Source organism: Paroedura picta, chromosome 3, assembly GCF_049243985.1.
Source record: "Paroedura picta isolate Pp20150507F chromosome 3, Ppicta_v3.0, whole genome shotgun sequence".
Taxonomy (NCBI): Eukaryota; Metazoa; Chordata; class Lepidosauria; order Squamata; family Gekkonidae; genus Paroedura; species Paroedura picta.
This window is the reverse complement of record NC_135371.1, coordinates 31,664,125-31,684,481: the sequence shown is the minus strand read 5'-3', so window position 1 is coordinate 31,684,481 and position 20,357 is coordinate 31,664,125. Positions and strand designations below refer to the sequence as shown.

General features: G+C 41.9%; 1 protein-coding gene across 7 annotated transcripts in view; it reads right to left on the bottom strand.

Moving 5' to 3' along the window:
* Positions 1-1,094: 1,094 nt before the first annotated feature.
* The window catches only part of LOC143831783 (contactin-4), a 669,529-nt gene continuing 650,266 nt past the window's right edge, over positions 1,095-20,357 (bottom strand). For all 7 annotated transcript variants that reach the window (XM_077325228.1, XM_077325223.1, XM_077325222.1 and 4 more), the window contains 9 exons: positions 19,989-20,147; positions 17,527-17,676; positions 16,178-16,248; positions 12,859-13,093; positions 10,689-10,804; positions 9,370-9,556; positions 8,503-8,615; positions 4,886-5,054; positions 1,095-3,616 (listed from right to left, as the gene is read on the bottom strand). In XM_077325228.1, the coding sequence (XP_077181343.1) occupies positions 3,516-3,616; positions 4,886-5,054; positions 8,503-8,615; positions 9,370-9,556; positions 10,689-10,804; positions 12,859-13,093; positions 16,178-16,248; positions 17,527-17,676; positions 19,989-20,147 (1,301 nt within the window). In that variant the 3' untranslated portion in view covers positions 1,095-3,515. The remainder of the gene's footprint in view (positions 3,617-4,885; positions 5,055-8,502; positions 8,616-9,369; positions 9,557-10,688; positions 10,805-12,858; positions 13,094-16,177; positions 16,249-17,526; positions 17,677-19,988; positions 20,148-20,357) is intronic.

The window sequence follows — 20,357 nt, the reverse complement described above, 5'->3', positions numbered from 1 at the left end:
AATTCTGATGCATGTTTTCTGTTTTATAATGCATTAGGTCTATATGAGTTTCCAGGTTCCCATTGTCTGTTGGAGTAGAAAACTCGTATTACATTGTAAGTCAGCCTGTCTCTCAGCTAACACAGCCCTGTCTAGAGCCAGAGTTCTGTGAATTTTTGTGAACGAGATAGGCATGAATACACATTGTTCCCTTGTTTCCACAAAGGAATGCTAACCAAGGACAGCAGTTTTCAACCTGGGATTGACAGGTTGTGAAGGTACCGGGGGGGGGGGGGGGAGTGTCCTTTGTAAGAGCACAGAATGAGCCCCTTTCACACCTATCTGGTTTACATAAAACAACCCACTGATTTCCAGATGTAGAAGGAAAGACTGTGTACCTCAGACCGATGTAAAATTGGGTTGTTCCTCACCAAAGGGGACCCAGACTGGCCCAAGGTTACCCAGCATACTTCCATGCTGAGTTGTTCAAGTCCCTCTGAAGTTTGGTCCTGGTTCTACATGGGATGCCAGCTGCTTTGAATACTCATCAGCACCCTTATCTCATCGCCATTTTAAAAAATTAACCTGATGACACTGATAGGGAAATTACACAGGGGAATTGTTTGTGGCAGCAATTAAGGCTCATTAGTAAGTATGGGGAATGATGTTCCTATTGTTCATGGTAACTTGAGAGACATTTGAGCCATTGAATTCTTTAGATGCACCAATGTCTGTGTCCCTATTGAGAGCCATGACTACGGTTTTCAATTGGACAGATGTATTAGGACAGAGGTTGTATTTAGGTTTGCAGCCTCCAGGCAGGGACTGAGGATCACCTGGCATTACAACTGATCTCCAGATCTGCTTCACTTTATTATTTATTTCTTTAATACATTTATCCCACTTATCTTGAAGGCAATGGTTGCTTTGGAAGGTAGACTCCATGGATTATATCCTACCCAGGTCTCTCCCCTCCCAAAACCCCATTCTCTCAGGCTCCTCCCTCAAATCTCTAGGTATTTCTGAACTCCTGATGACCTTTTAAGAACATGATAGGTCCTCAATCACAAAGGACCACCAAGAATTCATGAAAAATGCCCCTAAAGACAATAATCTTTACAAATAACAGAATATTTATTACCAATAACTTTAAAAAAGATTACATCTTCTAGATCACTGATAAATATCATTTACACTGGGGAGAAAAACTACATAGGCTTTTTTTTTCTTTCATTTTATTTCTTTTGTGGATTTTTTTGTTCCATTTTTGTTTTTACATAGAAGTAACCATATCAAACTAAGAAAGGAACACAGCTTGAAATACTGACAATATTTCTCTGGTTAACACCCCCAACTTACACAAGTGGAATCCTGATTATGAATTACTGAATAAATATATTTTTGAAAGGTTTAAAAGTATCACTTTGGAGCAAAAAAGACTTAAGTTACAGGCAAATTGAAGCTCTCCAGAAGAACAAATCATAATCCTCTGCAGTGTCATTTTTTTAGACTTGGAAAAAAAATTCATTATAAAATCCCACTGCCATTTAAAGGATTCTTTCTCCCGTTAGAACTACGCTTACAAAAGTTTCCCGTAATAACAAACGAACGTTGTCATATTAATATATTTTTTTCCTTGTAAATTTTGTTCCAGAACCGAGCCATCTCTGGTGCACGCGCAGAGTTCTGCGAGAGCAGGCTGCCCCTGCTTGTGTAGACCGTCAGGTGTGCATGAAACGTCCCGCATGCACACTGGAGCCCCTGGGCCAGGCATTCCACAAACTCTGATCCAGCAGAATTCTTGCTGGAATGAGTGTAAGCTGCATGAGAAAACTAAGTGGTAGACTGCAGTCAAGGACACATCTAAACGGGGTCTTATAAACACGCCGGATACGTATAAAGAGTAGAGCTGTCAAGAAAACGCAAGCTTGATCTTAAGAACATGCTTAAGATGGCAGGCTCTATCCCCTCATGCCCAGCAGAAAGCCTGGAGGATTCAAAGTCTTAGAACGAAAGAATTATTTAGAAGTGCATAGAGACACCCAGACATACATGTGATTTTTAATGGAAAAAAGCCTTTTTAGAGAGGTATTCACTAGAACATTATTTATTAGATTTAGTTTTATGTCCTATACTCAAACAAGATCATATAAACATAGATCGTTTTGTAATTAATTTATGAAACCAATCCATAGAGAATTACAGTTGACGTGTACCTGTTAAAAGAAATACATATTCAGACATGGAAAGAATATTTCATTTTCAGTCTCAAAGACTCGCATCGTCCCAATTAAAATGGTGCAAACCCAGAATAGCATCAGTAGTTCAACTGGTGGGATTTCAAATTTTATCGTATTTAGAATCTTGTTCTTTGCTATAGCAGATTCTGGTTTACATTACGATAGTGATGGCAAATATATGAAATTACCATTAACTTGAAACGTTAGCTTTTAGCTAAATCAGGACATCAAAATAAACTGAAAACAAAAAGCTCAAATCCTTGCTGTCCATCGTTAAAACATTAGCTAGACGATCCTATGCAGTTTATTTATACAAACTGAAAAGCAACTGTATTGAAAGATATTTTGGATTTGTTTCAGATGTTTGATCCAATATGGAATATTTTATGTCAGAAGTGTTGGATTCAACCAAAACCATCCAAATAGTTTTAAATGGTGGCATGAAACGTTTCACAGATACAAGGATCCTTACTGAGCCCCCTTCCCCCCAATCGGTTTCATTGCCATGGTGCTGGATAGACGGGCCCATGACTGACAGGTGTCAATGTAAGGCATTTTCATGCCAAATCCAGCACTCCTTTTTCTTCTGTTTGGGAGTGACTGGTGCAGCAAGTGCTTAAGCAGAAGGAGCTACTAAATAACCTTATATGAGATGCAGGAGTGTATCACCAGATCAGCAACAGCCAGGGATATTGCAATGTATACCAGGCTGATGAACTGAGAGGAGCAGGTTGTTTGTAGAACATCTATTTCATGCACACTGGATGTGCTCTGGATGCCCTGGAGGATAAGCGAAGACCAAAACAGCTTTGCTAGAGCATACTACTCTTGTAAAACTATACAATCAATCTGAAACCAATGTACTGAGAGCTCTGAGCTTACAGCCATGGAACATTCCAAAAAAGAATATATCTTTGTAACGAGAATGTCATCAATAGCATTTTATAGCACAGGGAAAAGAAATTAATATCTACATCATATGTTAACTTTAAAAAAGTCTATAAAACACTAAATATATAATAAAAAATATGCATATAAGGACATATGTAAACTGCTTTGGTAACATCATATTACAGATGTTTTCAGTGCATTGCAGAGTTTCCAAGGAAACTTCAGACAAAGCTATATTTGCTTTGAGGAAGTACTGTATAATGCCATTCCTAGAGAAGCATAAAACATTTCTTTCCAGTAGTAAGATGTACTTGAACAACAATATTACTTAGTACTGGGTGTCTTCAAAACAACTAGCTAAATGTTGCTTATATTATAAACAGGAAGTCCTTTAGATATTTTTTGTCATAAACTTGATCTAGCTGTGAGGGAAATCATTATTGTGCTGATGGCTGACAATGTACAAGCGTTTGAAGTAGAAGCGCCCGACCCTCTTGCATATGCACCTGTGGGAAGGGGAGGAAAAACAAGAGGTTCAATATATTGTAGCTTCATATGAATTCATTAACTAAAACAACCTCAGGTAAAAAAACAAAGATAAAATAGCAAGCCTCAAAACCCTCCCCCTCTCCCTCAAATCCCTCTTTTGGCATGGTTAAGAGAGAGAGTCTCTAACCTGAAAGACCGGGTTTGATTCCCCACTTCTCAGAGCTCTCTCAGCCCCACCTACCTCACGGAATATCTGTTATATATACAGGAAGGAAAGGTGATTGTAAGCTGCTTCGAGACTCCTTTGGGGAGTGAAAAATGGGATAAAAAAACTTATTCTTTAAACGATGCCTGCCATTTAAACTCCCTCAAAGCCCCAGCAGGCCTTGCATTGCCAATTGAAAATCTCCAGGGACCCGGCCCCCCTTTCAGGGACCCCATTCCACAGAGCCAGAGCCTTGATGGAAAAGGCCTGGGCTCTGGTTGATGCCTAAGTGGTGGGATAGACAGAAAATGACTACTTGATGTCCATAACTGGTGTACAGGAACATGTGGAAGCCTTTCAAATATGTAGTTCCTGAGGTCATGAATGGCTTTCAAGGTCACAACCAGCACTTTAAATTGAACTTGTAAACTGGCTGGCAACCAGTGTTGCTGTTTCAAAATGGGCAAGATATGTTTCTGGTGGCTATCCAAACAACTGTTGGGCTGCTGCATTCTGGACCAGATGTAGTTTCTGGGTTGTCTTCAAGGGTAGCCCACAGAGATTATGTTGCAGTAATTCAACTGTGAGGTTACAGAAGCATGGATCAGCATGTCTAGATGAGCTAATGGGAAAGTTGGTGAATCAGAGACAGCTGATAGAAGGTGCTCCTGGCTACCATGCTAACCTGCTTTTCAGGTAGCAAGGCAATGTCCATGAACATGAACAAACAATATGCGTGCCTCAAATTAACAAGGCTCCTTCACACAAAAAACCTTGCTTTAATAATTTTTTCTGTAAAACACGTTTGTATTATGAAAAAAACAAAACCAAACCAGTATGCCTCTTCTACAGTCCTCCACCAGTGTGCCAAAACAAAGAGCTACTTCCCTTCTCACTTGAGCAGAGGAGGGAAGTGCAACTTGCAAAAAGATGTGCTCAGATGGAGCAATTCCATTATTCTTTCTTTCCTATTTATGCTATTGGCAGAGCTCTCACAGCTATAAGAATATTGGATGGCAGGCTACAAATTACTTACAGAGCTACAAATGGCCATACGAAAACACGCAAACATTGGTCTTACTTGATCTCTTTGGAATTCGGATTTGCTCACTGCTATTTCCATCTCCTCCATCACTAAATGGCTTTATTTCTACAATGTAATCTTCATCAAAAGGCAGTGAAAGCTCCACAGATGTTTTGTTTGTTTCTATAACAGATGTGCTGCTTTGTCTGTTCCATCTGTATAAAACCTAGAACACATTGCAAAGGCATAGAAAGAAGCAAAGAGAGACAATCACTGAACTTAGCCATTCATGTAAGAACAAGTCGGTTTTGCAGAGTTAAATTGCTTCCTTGATGTGCCTTCAGCCTTTCTTAAAGAGCAGGAAATTTAACTGTTCTAAAATATAAATCCTGGCACTATATCTCATGGACCAACCAAAGGTGGGAGGGAGAAAGATAAAAGGAAGAAAGACTAGATATAACCTTGGAAACGGCCTCTGTTTCTAATGCTATAATAATAATTGAGCAACCCTCACATTTTCCAAAAATAATCTGTGCCCTGATATTCCAGAAGTCATGTGGCTCTTGGCTTGCTGTACCTAAACAGTGTTTGAGCTTAGGAGAAGCTGCACATACTTAACTTTCCTTTTTAAACACTTTAAGGATTACACAATAATATGAAGTTCACAAAGCTAAATTACAGCTGTGCAGCCCCCGATTCTGATTCAGGACACATCAGAAGAACATGTGTTTCCACTAATTCATGCCAATCCCTATGCTATTATTTGCCCTTTAAAGAATAAAAAAGCAACTGCCTTTTCTTTAAAGGGACAACTAGAGTGGGTGATTTTGGTCTGGTCTATCGTGTGATCTGAATGAGGATCCCATGCAGCTATAATTTAACTTTTAAAGATGACTGTATATCTGTGATCTTCATCTTGTCTATTTTGACCCTCATTCTCATTGGCTTTGTGAAATCAGAGGTGTTCAGACAGGTTTACCACCCCCAGCCTCAAAACCCTTGTGCGGATTTCACCAAATAACAACAGCAACAACAACAACAAAAAATCCCTCATCCTGAAGAGGCATTAATCTTACCCTTTCCTTTTCAATTCTAATTTGAGCTCTGAACCTCAGCTGATAACCTTATCTTGCAGAGCAGCAAAAGCTACAACAGGGACAAATGCCCACACAAAGTGCACTGTTATGAGTGGCAGTGTTTCACTAATGCTGCTGCATGCAGGAAAAGTGTTCAAAGATAGCAACACAATGCAGTGGTAGAATTAAGCACAGTACTGTCTGTGGAACAGGAACAGACTCCCCACCCAGCCACAAATGGAATGCAGCCAGTCCATCAGTGAAGAGCAAGTGAAAGGCTGGAGCCATGGGATGAGGAGGAGGAGGAGGAGAAGGAAGAAGACCTGCCAAACCTTACATGTAACCAAGGCCCAAGGGAAAAGGTGGTTCCTGCTGTCATCTCGAGCCCCCCACCATAACAGTGACAGAGTGTTATGACAACTTCAAATCTTGCCCCCAGTAAGCAACACCTTCTTAGCTGAGTGTGAGACACGGAAATGCTGCATCCTAGTGGTGTATGTGGAAGGGAGGGGTTGGTCACAGCATGCTGAATAAAGAGCCATCATAAGCTGAAGTAAGCAGTGGGTGAGTCAGAGGATGGCTCAAGGTCCAGTGCCCACCATATACAACATGCACCCAAACCGAACCCATTCCATGGCCAGAGATTGAAGGGATGGAACGAATAACAACAATGAATTCCCTGGAAGGGTTGGCCCTACTATCCCTCCATAGTTATTTTTGACTAGCAAGAAAGACCATTGCAACCAGGAATACAATGGGTGCTAGGACCCAGGGGACACGGGCAGGTGCAGATCTCTCTCTCTCTCTCTCTCTCTCTCTCCCCCCCCCCCCCGTAGGAGCCGTAGGAGGTAATCAGGGCTCTTTCCTAGCAGGGAATCAAGGCTGGTTTGCAGTTTGGGGAAGCTGTCTCTGTCTTTCTCTCTCTCTGTCCCTCACAGCAGGAGCCATAGCAGGTAATAAGGGCTTGTTTGCAGTTTGGCTCTCTGTCTCTCTGTCTCTCTCAGGCATCTGAGAGCAAAGTGGCTAGCTTCCAAGGAAGGAGGGTGGGAACTGTAAGGGCAGGGCCAATCAGGGTGTGGCCAGCTTTGCTGATTGGCTCTATTCCAGCTTGGACACCCTGGACTTGTTCCACCCTCCCCAGATTGTTTCACAAATATTAAGAGGAACAATGGATAAGGGAGTCCACACTAGTGGAGTGAATAGAAGAGGCTGGCTCCAACTCCATGATTTTATGATTTTATGATTTTATGATTCTAAGTCAACATACAACATAGTCAATATACAACAATAACAACCCAACAGAGGTTCTAAACAACAACTTCAGTGGTCCCAACAATAACAACATACAAGCTAAACTCCCTAGAGAGGTCAGGCTGTTTCAGGCCATGGAGGGGATGTCAGAGGTGGGGGGGGGGACCTGTAGTCAGTCTCAGGCAAATGCCTGGTGGAGGAGCTCCCTTTTGTAGGCCCTGCGGAACTGTGGGAGATGGGATTGCTGCAGCCACTAGGTCAGTGGGAACTGTGAAAGGGGTTCACCAGGGCCCAGGAAATGAAGTAAGGCCCTCTTGGATAAGAAGGGGAGTCACTGAGCACTGAAGCAAGGGCCGGACATTGACTTGCTGACTTGAAAACACCAAGCCATGACACATGAGGAGGATGACACAATGCCCCACACCTGTGGATATAATGGCTTGTGCCACTACAAAAGATGTCTTACACCCACTGCATGTTTTTGCCAGTGATCAATGATCTCACTCCACCAGGTCCCGAACACCATGACCCACCATGACCCCCCAAAAAACCCAGATTAATCCCTTGTCTTGCTGCAATGCCAAGTGGTATGGGATTGTGAAATAGAATGAAAAAAGGAAGGAAAACAACAAAGGAAGTAGACAGCAGGAAAATATCACTAGACAAAAAAGCTTGCTATACTAAAGAGGAATTCAAACCTTGATTTTTTTCACCCTTTGCAGTAAACAAACACTGAATCACAACACAGAGGAACACAGGGCAACACAAATCCCCCTGGTCCCTGACTGAGTATGCTACCTAAGCAATCCCCCCCCCCACACACACACATACCTAGCAGCAAGTACACCCACTCCATCCAAAACCACAATGCCAACAAAGGCAATACACAGTCTTCCTACACTTCTATAGATCTCTGTCCCATTGTGATGCACGGGAACTCTGTTACTGGCAGGTAGCAGTACCCGTTAAGCTTTGGAGGGTCCCTATTTGTGTTTTGACAGTTGGAAAGTGCCACCATTGTCTAGCATTTTCACACTAGAGTTTCTGGGTGGGTTTAGTTTTCCGATCCACACCACGCCATGCCCCAAAGCTCGGAGATTTCTTTGGATAACACATGCATACAAAATGTTGCCTCCCAAGCCTCAATCTGGCTAAAATTTGGCACGAGTTTTGATGTGTCCATGCCCATCCTAATGCAGACAGCTTTAACAGAATGTACCAGTACTTAGGATGGCAACCTAAGTATACTAGTTTACTGATGCTTAGCGAATTCAGGACAGCAGTACTGTTCAATGTCATACAGCAATGACAAGTGGATTCTTTGCGGCCTATGAACAAGTTACCTACTTTGTATCCTTTCACTTCGGATTCATTGTTCTGTGCTTTTACTTGATCCCAGTTCAGAATAATCTTGGAGTCTGATGAATTCCAGATGATGTTTCCAGGGGGCTGACTGGGTGCTATATTCAAAACAGAGGAATATCATGAGGTAGTATCACTTTTCTTATTCTAGTGCTAGCGTTGCCTCTGATAGTGTCTCAGGAGCTCTGAACTCTCCATGTTTGGGAAGTTAATGAGCTGTCGAACAAATGCGTGTTCAAGTTTAGTAACAGATTTGACATGACATGCTTGAATAAGGTAATTGGATGGCAATTCACCATACTGGTGACTTGCAGATAAAGGCCCCACTCTGAAGAGAAAGGCAAACATTTATCTTTCTTGGCCTTGCTTTTCTGTTCGCCTTCTCTTGAAGAATCCTTAACTTACATCAACTGGTTGTTAAAAAAAGAAAAGACAAAAGGAATGGGATATCCCCAAACTGGAATGCTGATTCTGAAACTGCACTTCCACCTACCCTTTGCCAATAATCTCTGAATGATCAGGATCAGAATTAACCATTTCATCATACACACCCCATGGCTCAGTGGTTGGTAATTGTGACACACACAGGACTAAACAAGGATTCTTTGAAAGCCTTTGGGATGGCAGATGTAAAAACAAATAAATATATAAATAACAAAGATGTGCAGCAAGTCTTAGGATCAGACTACTGGAAAGGTCCTTAAAGAGGATGAGTGAGCCTACTTTTTCAAGCTTTCTGCTTGCCTTCTCCTAGGGGCACATCACCCTGATAGAGCAACATAAGACAACACAGAGTGACATAAATGCTTCCTACGTGCCTAATCCCTCTTTGTTTTCTTAAATGACACTCACGTGGCTTTTTGGTAGTGACGTTGACTATAGCACTGGAAGGTCCCATCCCTGCTGTATTGTAAGCCTTGACAGCCAAGTGATACAAAGCATTTCCCTTCAAGTGGCTGATTTTTGCAAAGGTCTGGTTGGTCATGGTTCTTATTCTTCCAGCCTGCTCTTCCTTGTCTTCATGTTTCCAGTATCTAACCTGCACAAATAAAATGTACATTTTCTTGTTTGAACTCGATATTTAACCTCCACATTCTTTACATTTCAAAAGCGTTTATAAAATTCCAGGGGTGTACCTTGTGAAAACTCACAGTGTTATGCTTGGGCATCTAAACATGAAATTGCTGAATTGCAAGTTATTACAATGCTCAAAACAATAGAGCCATCAGGACTCAACAGGGTTATTGGTTGTTATCACACTACATATGCTCACCTCATTCAGCTCTTGTATCTGCCCTCCTAACAATCCCCCAGCCCTCCTAACAATCCCTCTCTTTATTTTAATTATTTGGAATAACAGAATTGAATAGTAGACTGTAATGTAACATAACAAATTGTATGTAATATAAATTGGAATGGTAGATTGGTATGTCTTTCTTTGGTCTGGGGACAGGTGAGAGGATCACGCACAGCCATCACCCCAATTCAAAGAAGAAGATGCTATAAAAATGCTTCCATTCGTGTGAGGAGATGGATGGAGTATAATGACAGGGTCTCAATTAATTATTCTCAGCATTCCACAATTAAGGATACATCTGCCCATTAATCCCCATTTTTGATAGATTTATTCCTTTAACTCTAATCTGGAGAACCGGGTTTGATTTCCCTCTCCTCCACATGCAGCCAGCTGGGTGACCATGGGCTAGTCACAATTCTCTTAGGACTGTTCTTGCAGAGCAGAGCTCTCAACCCAACAGGGTGTCTGTTGTGGGGAGAGGAAGGGAAAGGTGTTTGTAAGCCACTTTGGGACTCCTTCAGGTAGTGAAAAGGGAGGTATAAAAAAAACAGTTCTCTTTTTCTATATGTATGGACTGATAATTCCCATTTCATTGTATCTGAGGAACTGTGCATGCACATGGAAGCTTATACCATGAACAAAACTTTGTTAGTCTTAAAGGTGCCCCTGGACTCAAACTCTGTCCTGATACCAACAATGAAATGGGAATTATTAGTCTAAGTTTCTCTAAGCAATAAGAAAAACACACTCAGTAACAGATCTGCAAAAGGAATTCACTGTGCACTTTATACTGCTTTAGATTAATGCCCTAATATTATCCATGGAGCAATCAGGTGAGTGAAGAGGTCTGCTTGTTCCATTCTGACTCTCCTACCTCATAGCCCTGTATCCTTCCTTTGCTCTGGGATTCAAGCAGCAAGGACCAAAACACTTCTACTTCTGAAGAGGAAAGGCTTCTGGCGATGATGTTGATTGGAGCTCTGGTGGGTTCTAATAAGAAACAGCCATGGTTAGTTGTTGATGCACTTTTATGATCCCAACTCTTAATTAAGACAACTGGATTCTTTGCCATTCAGTACTCAGCTTTGGATCTAGGAATCCGTGTGACATTAAGCAAGCCAGCGGCTTGGATCTTGCTATAAACTAAACCATGGTTTGATTTTACATGATTGAGCAGTAGCCCCAAGGTGCCCTCTCTCCTGCCCTAGGGATACTAGAGTTGTCATGCTGTGAGTTGTTCATCCACACAGATTCGCAACACCCAGGTGAAGGAGTGGGGGGGGGGACTCTCAGTGTGCTGAATTTATGTCTTGGGTATCCCAAGATGTTAGGGAAAGAGAGAAAAAGGCAATTGTTTCTAGTGGCAGAGCCTGCCCTCTGCCTCCTAGTTCCATTCTCTGTTATCAAACAGAAACTATAAGCAGCCTCTCTCTTTGCATATTTAGAAATTCTACATGATAATGGGTAGTGAAAAGAAGGAGAGGCCAAAAACAGAAAGCAGAATCATGTTGTTCACCATTTGCTAACTGAGATCCTTTTAAAGGCATAGCAGGAGCAAGATCATTAGCATAGTATGACACTACAGGATGTTCATGGGTCTGTATTATAGAAGTTCTGTTCTGGTGTTCAAAAAGTGGAAACAGTGAACGTTTTCTGTACACGGGTCCTCCGCATAAGTGAAGAATGAACCCTTGGACAGTTGAAGACGAGGCCAGTGACTGCAAGCTTGATTCTTCCTTGAGATGTTGACTGTACCCAAACATGACTGGCAGATGCTTAAAGGGTCTTAAGTAGAGGCCTTTCCTTGCTCTTTAATCAGAGACGAGTGATTTTTTCGCAGATGGAAACTGCAAGGACTGTGCTCTGCAACTGGACCGTGTCTTTCTCCTTTGACGGAGCATCAGCTTGTGATAATTCATAAAAAGATGCTGCTGCCAAATATATGGAATTGCACTATAGGGACCATTTATGCACCGGAGGTTTCATGCCAGGCTGCAGGCTGGAGTTTTAGTCATGGTAGATTGTCCCACCTTTTCCTGCACCCACATGGAGGAGCATTTGGCCTGGTGCATGTCGTCCATCCCTGATTTGTGCTCCTGTACAGGAGCTGGGGCAGTGAAGTTCCCAGTGCATAAACGGTCATGTTGCTACACGGAGAAAAGAAGGACCAGTTTGCAGTCAGAGGATATTTCATACTAACAGTCGACTTGGGTTGCAGTCCTAAGAACAGCTTCCTCAGACTAACCCCATTGACTACAATGGGATTTATTTCTGAGTGGACCTGTTTTGGACTGCCCTCTGTAACACTGTTTAGGACTGCACTGTAAATCTCAGTACACTTACATCCATTTAGCGGAACCATAAACTGTATTATTACAATTCCCAATACCTAATAAGAGATTTAAGCCTAATATAAAAAACATGCTACCAAACAAACATATCCCTCCTCACTGAACAAATAGTGTCATTAAACATTTAACAAACCTTAACTCATTTCAAGAGCCTCTTGTGGCACACAGTAGTAAGGCAGCCGTCTGAAAGCTTTGCCCATGAGGCTGGGAGTTCAAGCCCAGCAGCCGGCTCAAGGTTGACTCAGCCTTCCGTCCTTCCAAGGTCGGTAAAATGAGTACCCAGCTTGCTGGGGGGTAAATGGTAATGACTGGGGAAGGCACTGGCAAACCACCCCGTATTGAGTCTGCCATGAAAACGCTAGAGGGCGTCACCTCAAGGGTCAGACATGACTTCGTGCTTGCACAGGGGATACCTTTACCTTTACCTAACACATTTCAAACTTCCTGATGTGTTACCTTGAAAACAACTGTCTTAAGCAGCTAAGAATTATGAGTTCCTTAAAAAAAAGATCTCACACTTCAGCTTAATGCAATTAATTAATTAACATCGAAAACTATACTGTCCTGAGTCATTCTCAATGATGTTAAAACAATGCCATCATGAGCAATCTTCAATTAAGGGCTGTCAGTAAAATGAATTCTAAAACTGGGAACCTATCGTTTATTATAAATCACAGCCTCAGCCTAGATTACCTTCATCAGCCGAATACACAATTGTGACGGGACTGAAAGAGCCTTCGCCTTTGTTGTTGTACACTCCCACCCGGACCTCGTATGGGGAGAATGGCGGTAAACTTTCATTCCTAAAGACGTATCTGGAGGCATCAGGAGAAGCTACTACAGTCTGCATCCAGCTTACGGTACCAACTGGACGGAAGGCTACCACATAACCAAATCCACCTCCGTTCTGTAACTCTTCAGGAACTGTCTATCAGGGGGAGAGAAAAGGGGGGGGGGATCACAGAAACAGCCTTATGTATAGAGATTTTCAAAGAGGCTCAGTAAAGCTTAAATCCCCCCAAAGTAATGGATCCACACAGTGCAATTTGGAAACATAATGCCTAGCAAAGGAAATAAGCATTGAATGTTTCAGTACTAATTTGTTTCAGAACTTTCATGTGTTTTTTATGGTCTGTTTTCTCCACTGAAAGAACCTAATACTAAAATTGGACAAGTCCGATAAGCAACTGGGTGAAAATGTAAACATAATGGAAAGGTAGCAATTAGGCATCTAACTGCCATCTGTAAGGCAGTTCCTGGATTTGAAGGAATCTAATAAATGTATAGGCTAGAATCCAGAAAGAATATGCATATGTTTAATCCCCATTCATTTTGAGCCAGCACCGATTTCCCCTTTGTGGGAAAAGGCTCTAGTCAGGCTGGCCCAGTCTCATGCAATCCTGGAAGGTAAGCAGGGTCTGCCCTGGCTAGTATTTGGATGGGGTCCTCCAAGGAATACCTGGGCCATGACATGGAGGGTGGCAAAACCTGCATGGTCACCATAAGTCAGCTGTGACTTGATGACACTTTCCGCCACCACTGTGTTCAATGTGAGTTAGATCTCTGGATTTACAAGGATTCTCTCTGACTTTTCCCAGTATCCCATTCTACTCCCCTGTGCACTGTTTTCATTTCACTAGACACACTAGGTTGCTACCTTTGAAGCAAAGGGCATGACCTACTTTAAATATGCAATGAACTCCAGTATTTTGTGAGTCTTTAGGGTGCTACTGGAGTCTTGCTCTTTTCTACAGTGTGACAGGAAATTTGCATGGAAGCGCCATTTAGACTAGCTGGCAAATGTTGCCTGGTTCCAGAAACAGACACATCACATCCTGGTCACTGGTATCTATGCTGCAATTATCTCATCTTGTACAACTTGAGTCTCATCTAAGAAGCTGAAAATCCTCCTTGCAGGGAATACCCTTTTCCAGATTGCCAGTTCAACATGCCCCTCCCGTCTAGTGAGGCCAAGTGATTAGTATATGTGGAAGTAGTTTGGGGATTGTGTGCTTCTAAATCAGAATGGCAATGTGGGTGTGTCTGCTCATTAGGGATTTTAAAAAATCTCAGAACTTGTAGAACTGTGGTCACCTTTAAAAAAAATGCCTCTTATGTTTCTTGGAAATTATGGTTTAAAATTATGGATGATGCTTTCAGCACCTGACTCATTTTTTAAACACTTCTTTTATTTTTAGTGGTGGAAGGAAAGGCATTAATCCAATTAGTCACAGGAAGGATGGAAATTCACACTGGGCAATGAGGCAAGTGCTGGAAAACAAAACATTGCTCCTATTTTGTTGTTCTGTTTGGCAGTGCTGAGCTATAATAAAATGTCTCCCAAAAGCGTTAGTGAGAAATGCATTTGCATTACACGATTACATTTCACACTAAAGCTTTTGGGAACAAATGAGGTTTGCTTTGGGCTATCTGTAGATGAAAAGAACAAGATAATAGGGTCTAAGGAGGTATTGCTAACAAAAAGCCTTTGTATAAATTACTGGCTTTTGGGTTGAGAATGAAGAGCTTTGTCAGACAATCTCAGGGACTACATAGTCTTCCCCAGCCCTCCCAGGGCAAAACAGGGCTCACCATTCCACAAAGACTTAAAAACCACCCTTTCAAGTTGCAAATACTGTCTGTATCTAGAACAAGACTATCTTAAACCATCTACACATGCACAAGATGCACAGTGTGTACTGTGTTTAGTTTTGGGCACCATTGTTGAAGAGGGATATAGACACACTGGAGCATGTCAAGAGGAGGGCAACAAAGATGGTGATGGGTTTGGAGACCAAGACGTATGAAGAAAGGTTGGGGGAGCTTGGTCTGTTTAGCCAGGAGAGGAGACGACTGATAACGATATTCAAATATTTAAAAGGCTCCCATGTAGAGTAGCGATCCCCAACCTGTGGGCCGTGGACCACATGTGGTCTGTCGACTAATTGGAGGTGGGCTGCGAAGGACGCCCCCCCCCGGCCCTTTATAACACACTTTGGGTGTCATTGTCTCCCATCACTCCCAGATGGGACTATCTCATTGCAGAGAAACAAGCTCAGGGTTCCCATTGATTTGTCATTGTCATGAGTTAAAATTTCCATGAAAATAAAATGCTCCTTATGTTCATTGTTGTGGCGTGTCTGTATCTTATTTTGAAGGGATGTTTAAACATTACCATAGCAATCAGAGAGCATTAGGGCGGTGGTTGAGAGTAAAGGAGTAACCTACCCCCTCCCCCCACCAGGCCTTAGTAAAATTGTCAAGTGTTGAATGGTCCCTGGTGATAAAAAGGTTCGGGACCACTGATGTGGATGATAGAGCAGAGTTGTTCTCTCTTGCCCTGGTGGGACAGACCAGAACCAATGGGATTAAATTAATGCAAAAGGAATTCCGTCTAAACATCTGGAAGAAGTTCCTAACAGTTAGAGTGGTTTCTCAGTGGAACAGGCTTCCTCGGGAGGTGGTGGGTTCTCCATCCTTAGACATTTTTAAACAGAGGCTGGATAGCCATCTGACGGAGAGGCTGATTCTGTGAAGTTTCAAGGGGGTGGCAGGTAACAGTGGATGAGCAATAGGATTGTGAGTGTCCTGCATAGTGCAGGGGGTTGGACTAGGTGACCCAGGAGGTCCCTTCCAACTCTATGATTCTATGATTCTAAGATCCTTTGTTACAATTTAGAACTTCTTCAGGGAAAAATGTTGCTTGTCTTGAAAGCTATGTTTACATGTTTTATCTGCATTTCTAGCCAAGTCATCATCCACTTCAATGGCATCAGCAACGATACATAGATATTCCCTACCCACAAGCCTGAACATAACTTCCAACTCCTCTTTGCTTATAGTCAGTGCTATAGTCCCTTCATATCTGGAATTTACAGTCATTGCAACCATTCTTTAAGAGATGAGAGGATGCAATGTATGAACTTTCCCTTGAAATGTTACCTTGTGGTAACGGTCAACTGGATACTAAAACAGACAAATCAGTTTCCCTCTGGATTCATAGCTGACTTACCTCCCATGTTATGACCAGCTCAGATTTAGTACCACCACCTCCGCTGACATTAGCTGGGGTGACTTCAGGAACTGCATAATAGAAGCCCAAAATACCAGTTAGTATTCAGAGGCAGGAAGAATTGGTTTGTCTTTTACAATTTTAAGCAGATTTTTTACAGCTAATTTTTTATATAGAACAAATCTTTGCTGACTTTGAACTTTGAACTACAAGAATTCAGGTCACTGGAGCCATGTATAGTGGCTAAGATTTCAGGAAAGAGAAACTTTGGAGTTTTCTGAGCAACAAAGTAGTGCAAGTGAGCTTGTTATATTATTGAGGTTCTGTACACTTATGGGTGTTTCACCTTTTACTCTTTGCTTTTGTAATTTCCTGTATTTACTATTTAAAAAAAAACCCAGACCTTTGATTTGAATTTAATTTTTCTGCCACAAAGACCCCAAAAACAGGAAATCTTTTTTTCTTCCAGAAATACAATTTTAAAATGAGGAGAAAAAAAAACCTGAAACATTTCAGTACCTTTCTTGTAGTACAAAAGGTACATATTAAGTGGAATTAATAAAGTACCCTGATTTTAGTAAGAATAACAAAGGATAAATAAAAAATCAATTATGGATAAATTCATGATAGATAGGTAAATAATAAAAGCATTTAATACGTAATTTTGAAAATGGGCTGAGCACAAAGTAAATATATATGAGCCAACTATCCCCTGAAAATAGCTTTAAAATAACGTTCTGCATTTATTTGTCTTCACGAAACTGATAGCTTTTAACTTACGGCTATCATTTTCATTACATCTAATCTACAATCTAATTAACCTACAATCTACAATCTAATTAACATTTCATGGATACTTTAAATCACAGGTAGATATAAGAAAAAAAACATGTTTTGTAGCTACATGATCAAACCTGAAGGATCCTAAAGCCTAAAGGATCATGTTCTAGCCCTTCCCCACCTTTGTGTACACACAGTAATTACGATTACTTGGCAAGCCAGAGTTTGGTGATGGACTTCTACTGGAGTTACAAGGCTGTGTTAAAGTGTCACTGGGATTCTGTTCTATTGGACTTATTTTCTTCTGGCTACAACTAACCTGTATCAGTAACCCTAAAAACAGGATACTGTGCTTTATTTGACACTAGGGGTGTTGGCCTATTCTTGTTTGGAAAGGAACCATAGCCAAGATGCAGATTCATCCGTAAATGTTAATAAAGCATTAGTCATTTATTAAACCAATCTCCCATTCAATATGCAGATTATTTGTAGCAGGAAGAATAGCTGTACCTCAATAGAGGTATCAGAAATGGACCAAAATTCCAAACTGGGTATTTTCTATTACTTACGAGCCTCTTCAGTTCTCCGTTTCTCTGACGGCCTGCTTGGTTCTCCAATTCCAATAAGGCTGGCAGCAACTACTCGGAATTCATACTCCACCCATGGGTTTAAGCCAACCACTGTGGCTGTAAATGTATTACCATCAATGACATCTGGAACTAGGAAAGAAAAACAGAAGTCGAGAGTGTAAGAGTTATTGGAACCCCATTAGGGACTGGGTAATGAATAATGTCATGATACTCAGATCTGAGTCTTCTGAATTCTGTTATTAAAATATTGTATAGCAGTATTTGCAGAACACTGTAGGAGATGCAGCTGAGCCTGTAGCTGGCTGATTTCTCTTTCATTTCTGTTTAATTTGAAATGGAAAATATGATGCGTGCTGAAAAAGACCACTGGAAAAAAAATTAATCAGTTGCTGACACATGCAATGTATAAGAAGATCCTTACTGGACTGGAGCATCCAGTACTGTGTTTCCAACAGTGGCCAGCAAGTTGTCTCAGAATGTTTACAAGTAGAATTGAAAGAAACCGGCTCTCTTCCATTGTATGTCCCCTTCATGTGGTAATCAGCTATCATAGCTAATAGCCACTGATGGCCTACCAGTACCATTACATAGATGGGGAATAGGCTTTGTGCTGCTTGGAATCCTCTCCTAAACCTTCAGATAGAAGTTTCTGGGAAAAGCTCTTTGCCTGAGACCATGAAGAATCACTGCCAGTCAGTGTAACTCAGCTGCATGTAAATGGTAAAACAATATCCAAGGTCAAGAGAGGACAAAGTAAATCTTTGTTGCTCCCTGTCCTTACTGAAGAGCCATCACTAGGTTGGCTAAAATTTAACCTCCAGTAACTCTAATGATTTAGGTTGAGAATTGTGATGACCAAGACCAATTGTGATGACCATTGAGCTTTATAGCCAGATCTGAGTTCTCCACAATCCTCCAGTTCTCTAGTCAGTGTACCATACTCTTTCTCTAGCTCAAGCTTCAAGGAAGCACATTGAAGACGGTGCTATCACTATGTCCTTTTCCCCTTAATCAAAGCATTAATGTGGATGCTATAGTACACATGAGGACATGGGCTCCACATTCAGAGGCAGTAAACCTTTGGGTGAGGACGCCCAAGGCCATTTAAAAGCCTTAAAGGTAAAAAAAACAGCACTTTTAATTGTGATACAGATATGTAGACAGTTCAGATCTTCCATGACAGGGGTCATATGCAGAATCTCTATAACAAACTCATGATAATTGCCTAGTCATCACATTCAGGACCAATTGAAGTTTATTACTTTTTTTCAAAGGCCGCCCCAAATGGGACACATTATTTGAGTGTGATAGGAGCATGGGACATTGGCCACATCATGCATTTTGGTAATTATTAATTTGCAAATTGTGTATAATTTTTCATTAAACTTTCAAAAAAAGTTCAATTAACAGTCATTAATATTTGCCAAGTATTTTCCAAACATTCAGACATCCTATTTTAAAGACACTAAAGCAGTGGTCCCCAACCTTTTTGAGGCTGGGGACCGGCAGGGCAACTGCCCGCCCACACATGCCGCGCATGCGCGCCCGCGCATTGTGCAAGCGCGGCCGGGCCGCACATGCACCATGCACGGCCGAAATCGTGCATGCGCGGCACTTTCGTGCATGCGCAAAAGTGCCGTGCATGCGTGATTTTGGCCGCGCATGCGCAATGTGCGGCCGCGGCCCTGATTCCCTCTCCCCCCCTCCCGCAGTAAAAGTTTCCCGGGCCGCAAGCTTGCGGCCTGGGAAGTTTTTTACTGCGGGGGGGCGGGGAGAGGGAGCTGCGGCCTGGTGCCAAGGCCTTCATGGCCCGGCACCAGGCCGCAGCCCGTGGGTTGGTGACCACTGCACTAAAGGATTAGACAGATTCATAACATCAGTCAGTAAAAGACAGACAAAACACAATTTCAGGTGAAGGGAATCTGTGATACAGATCAAGCTCACCTAACCAAACAACCAAGTCTTCATCAGCGGGCAAAAAGTCAGCAAGAATAAAACTAAAACAAATCATCACGTCTTGTGGTTTTAGATTACTTATGTATTAATTGAGAGCCTCTTGTGGCGCAGAGTGGTAAGGCAGCAGACATGCAGTCTGAAGCTGTCTGTCCATGAGGCTGGGAGTTGGATCCCAGCAGCCGGCTCAAGGTTGACTCAGCCTTCCATCCTTCCGAGGTTGGTAGATTGAGTACCCATGCTTGGGGGTAAACGGTAATGACTGGGGAAGGCATTGGCAAACCACCCCGTATTGAGTCTGCCATGAAAACGCTAGAGGGCGTCACCCCAAGGGTCAGACATGACTTCGTGCTTGCACAGGGGGTACCTTTACCTTTATGTATTCATTAGAAAAAACCCAAGACGTATAAATACATTTTCCTCAGTGGAAGTAATTTATCATAATTTTTACATTAACAGAAAGCTTGAATGTCAAGAAGTATATTTACCTGTATTAACTGCTTGCCATCCCACGGAAAAAGGGGTTCTTGCTTGAATAACATATGTTGTAATGGGACTATGGTTGTCTGCTCCTGGCCTCCAGGATACCTGAGCTGTTGTGTCGGTAATTTCATCAATTGTCACAGCTTCAGGTGGACCTGGGGGACCTGTTGTAAAATACACACAACAAATGTTTCAGTTCCCATCAATAAGACATATATTAAGAATAAAACATTTGGTAGAAAAATTCCCCATATTTACTAATTAGAATCATAGAATCATAGAATCATAGAGTTGGAAGGGGCCATACAGGCCATCTAGTCCAACCCCCTGCTCAACGCAGGATCAGCCCAAAGTATCGTAAAGCATCCAAGAAA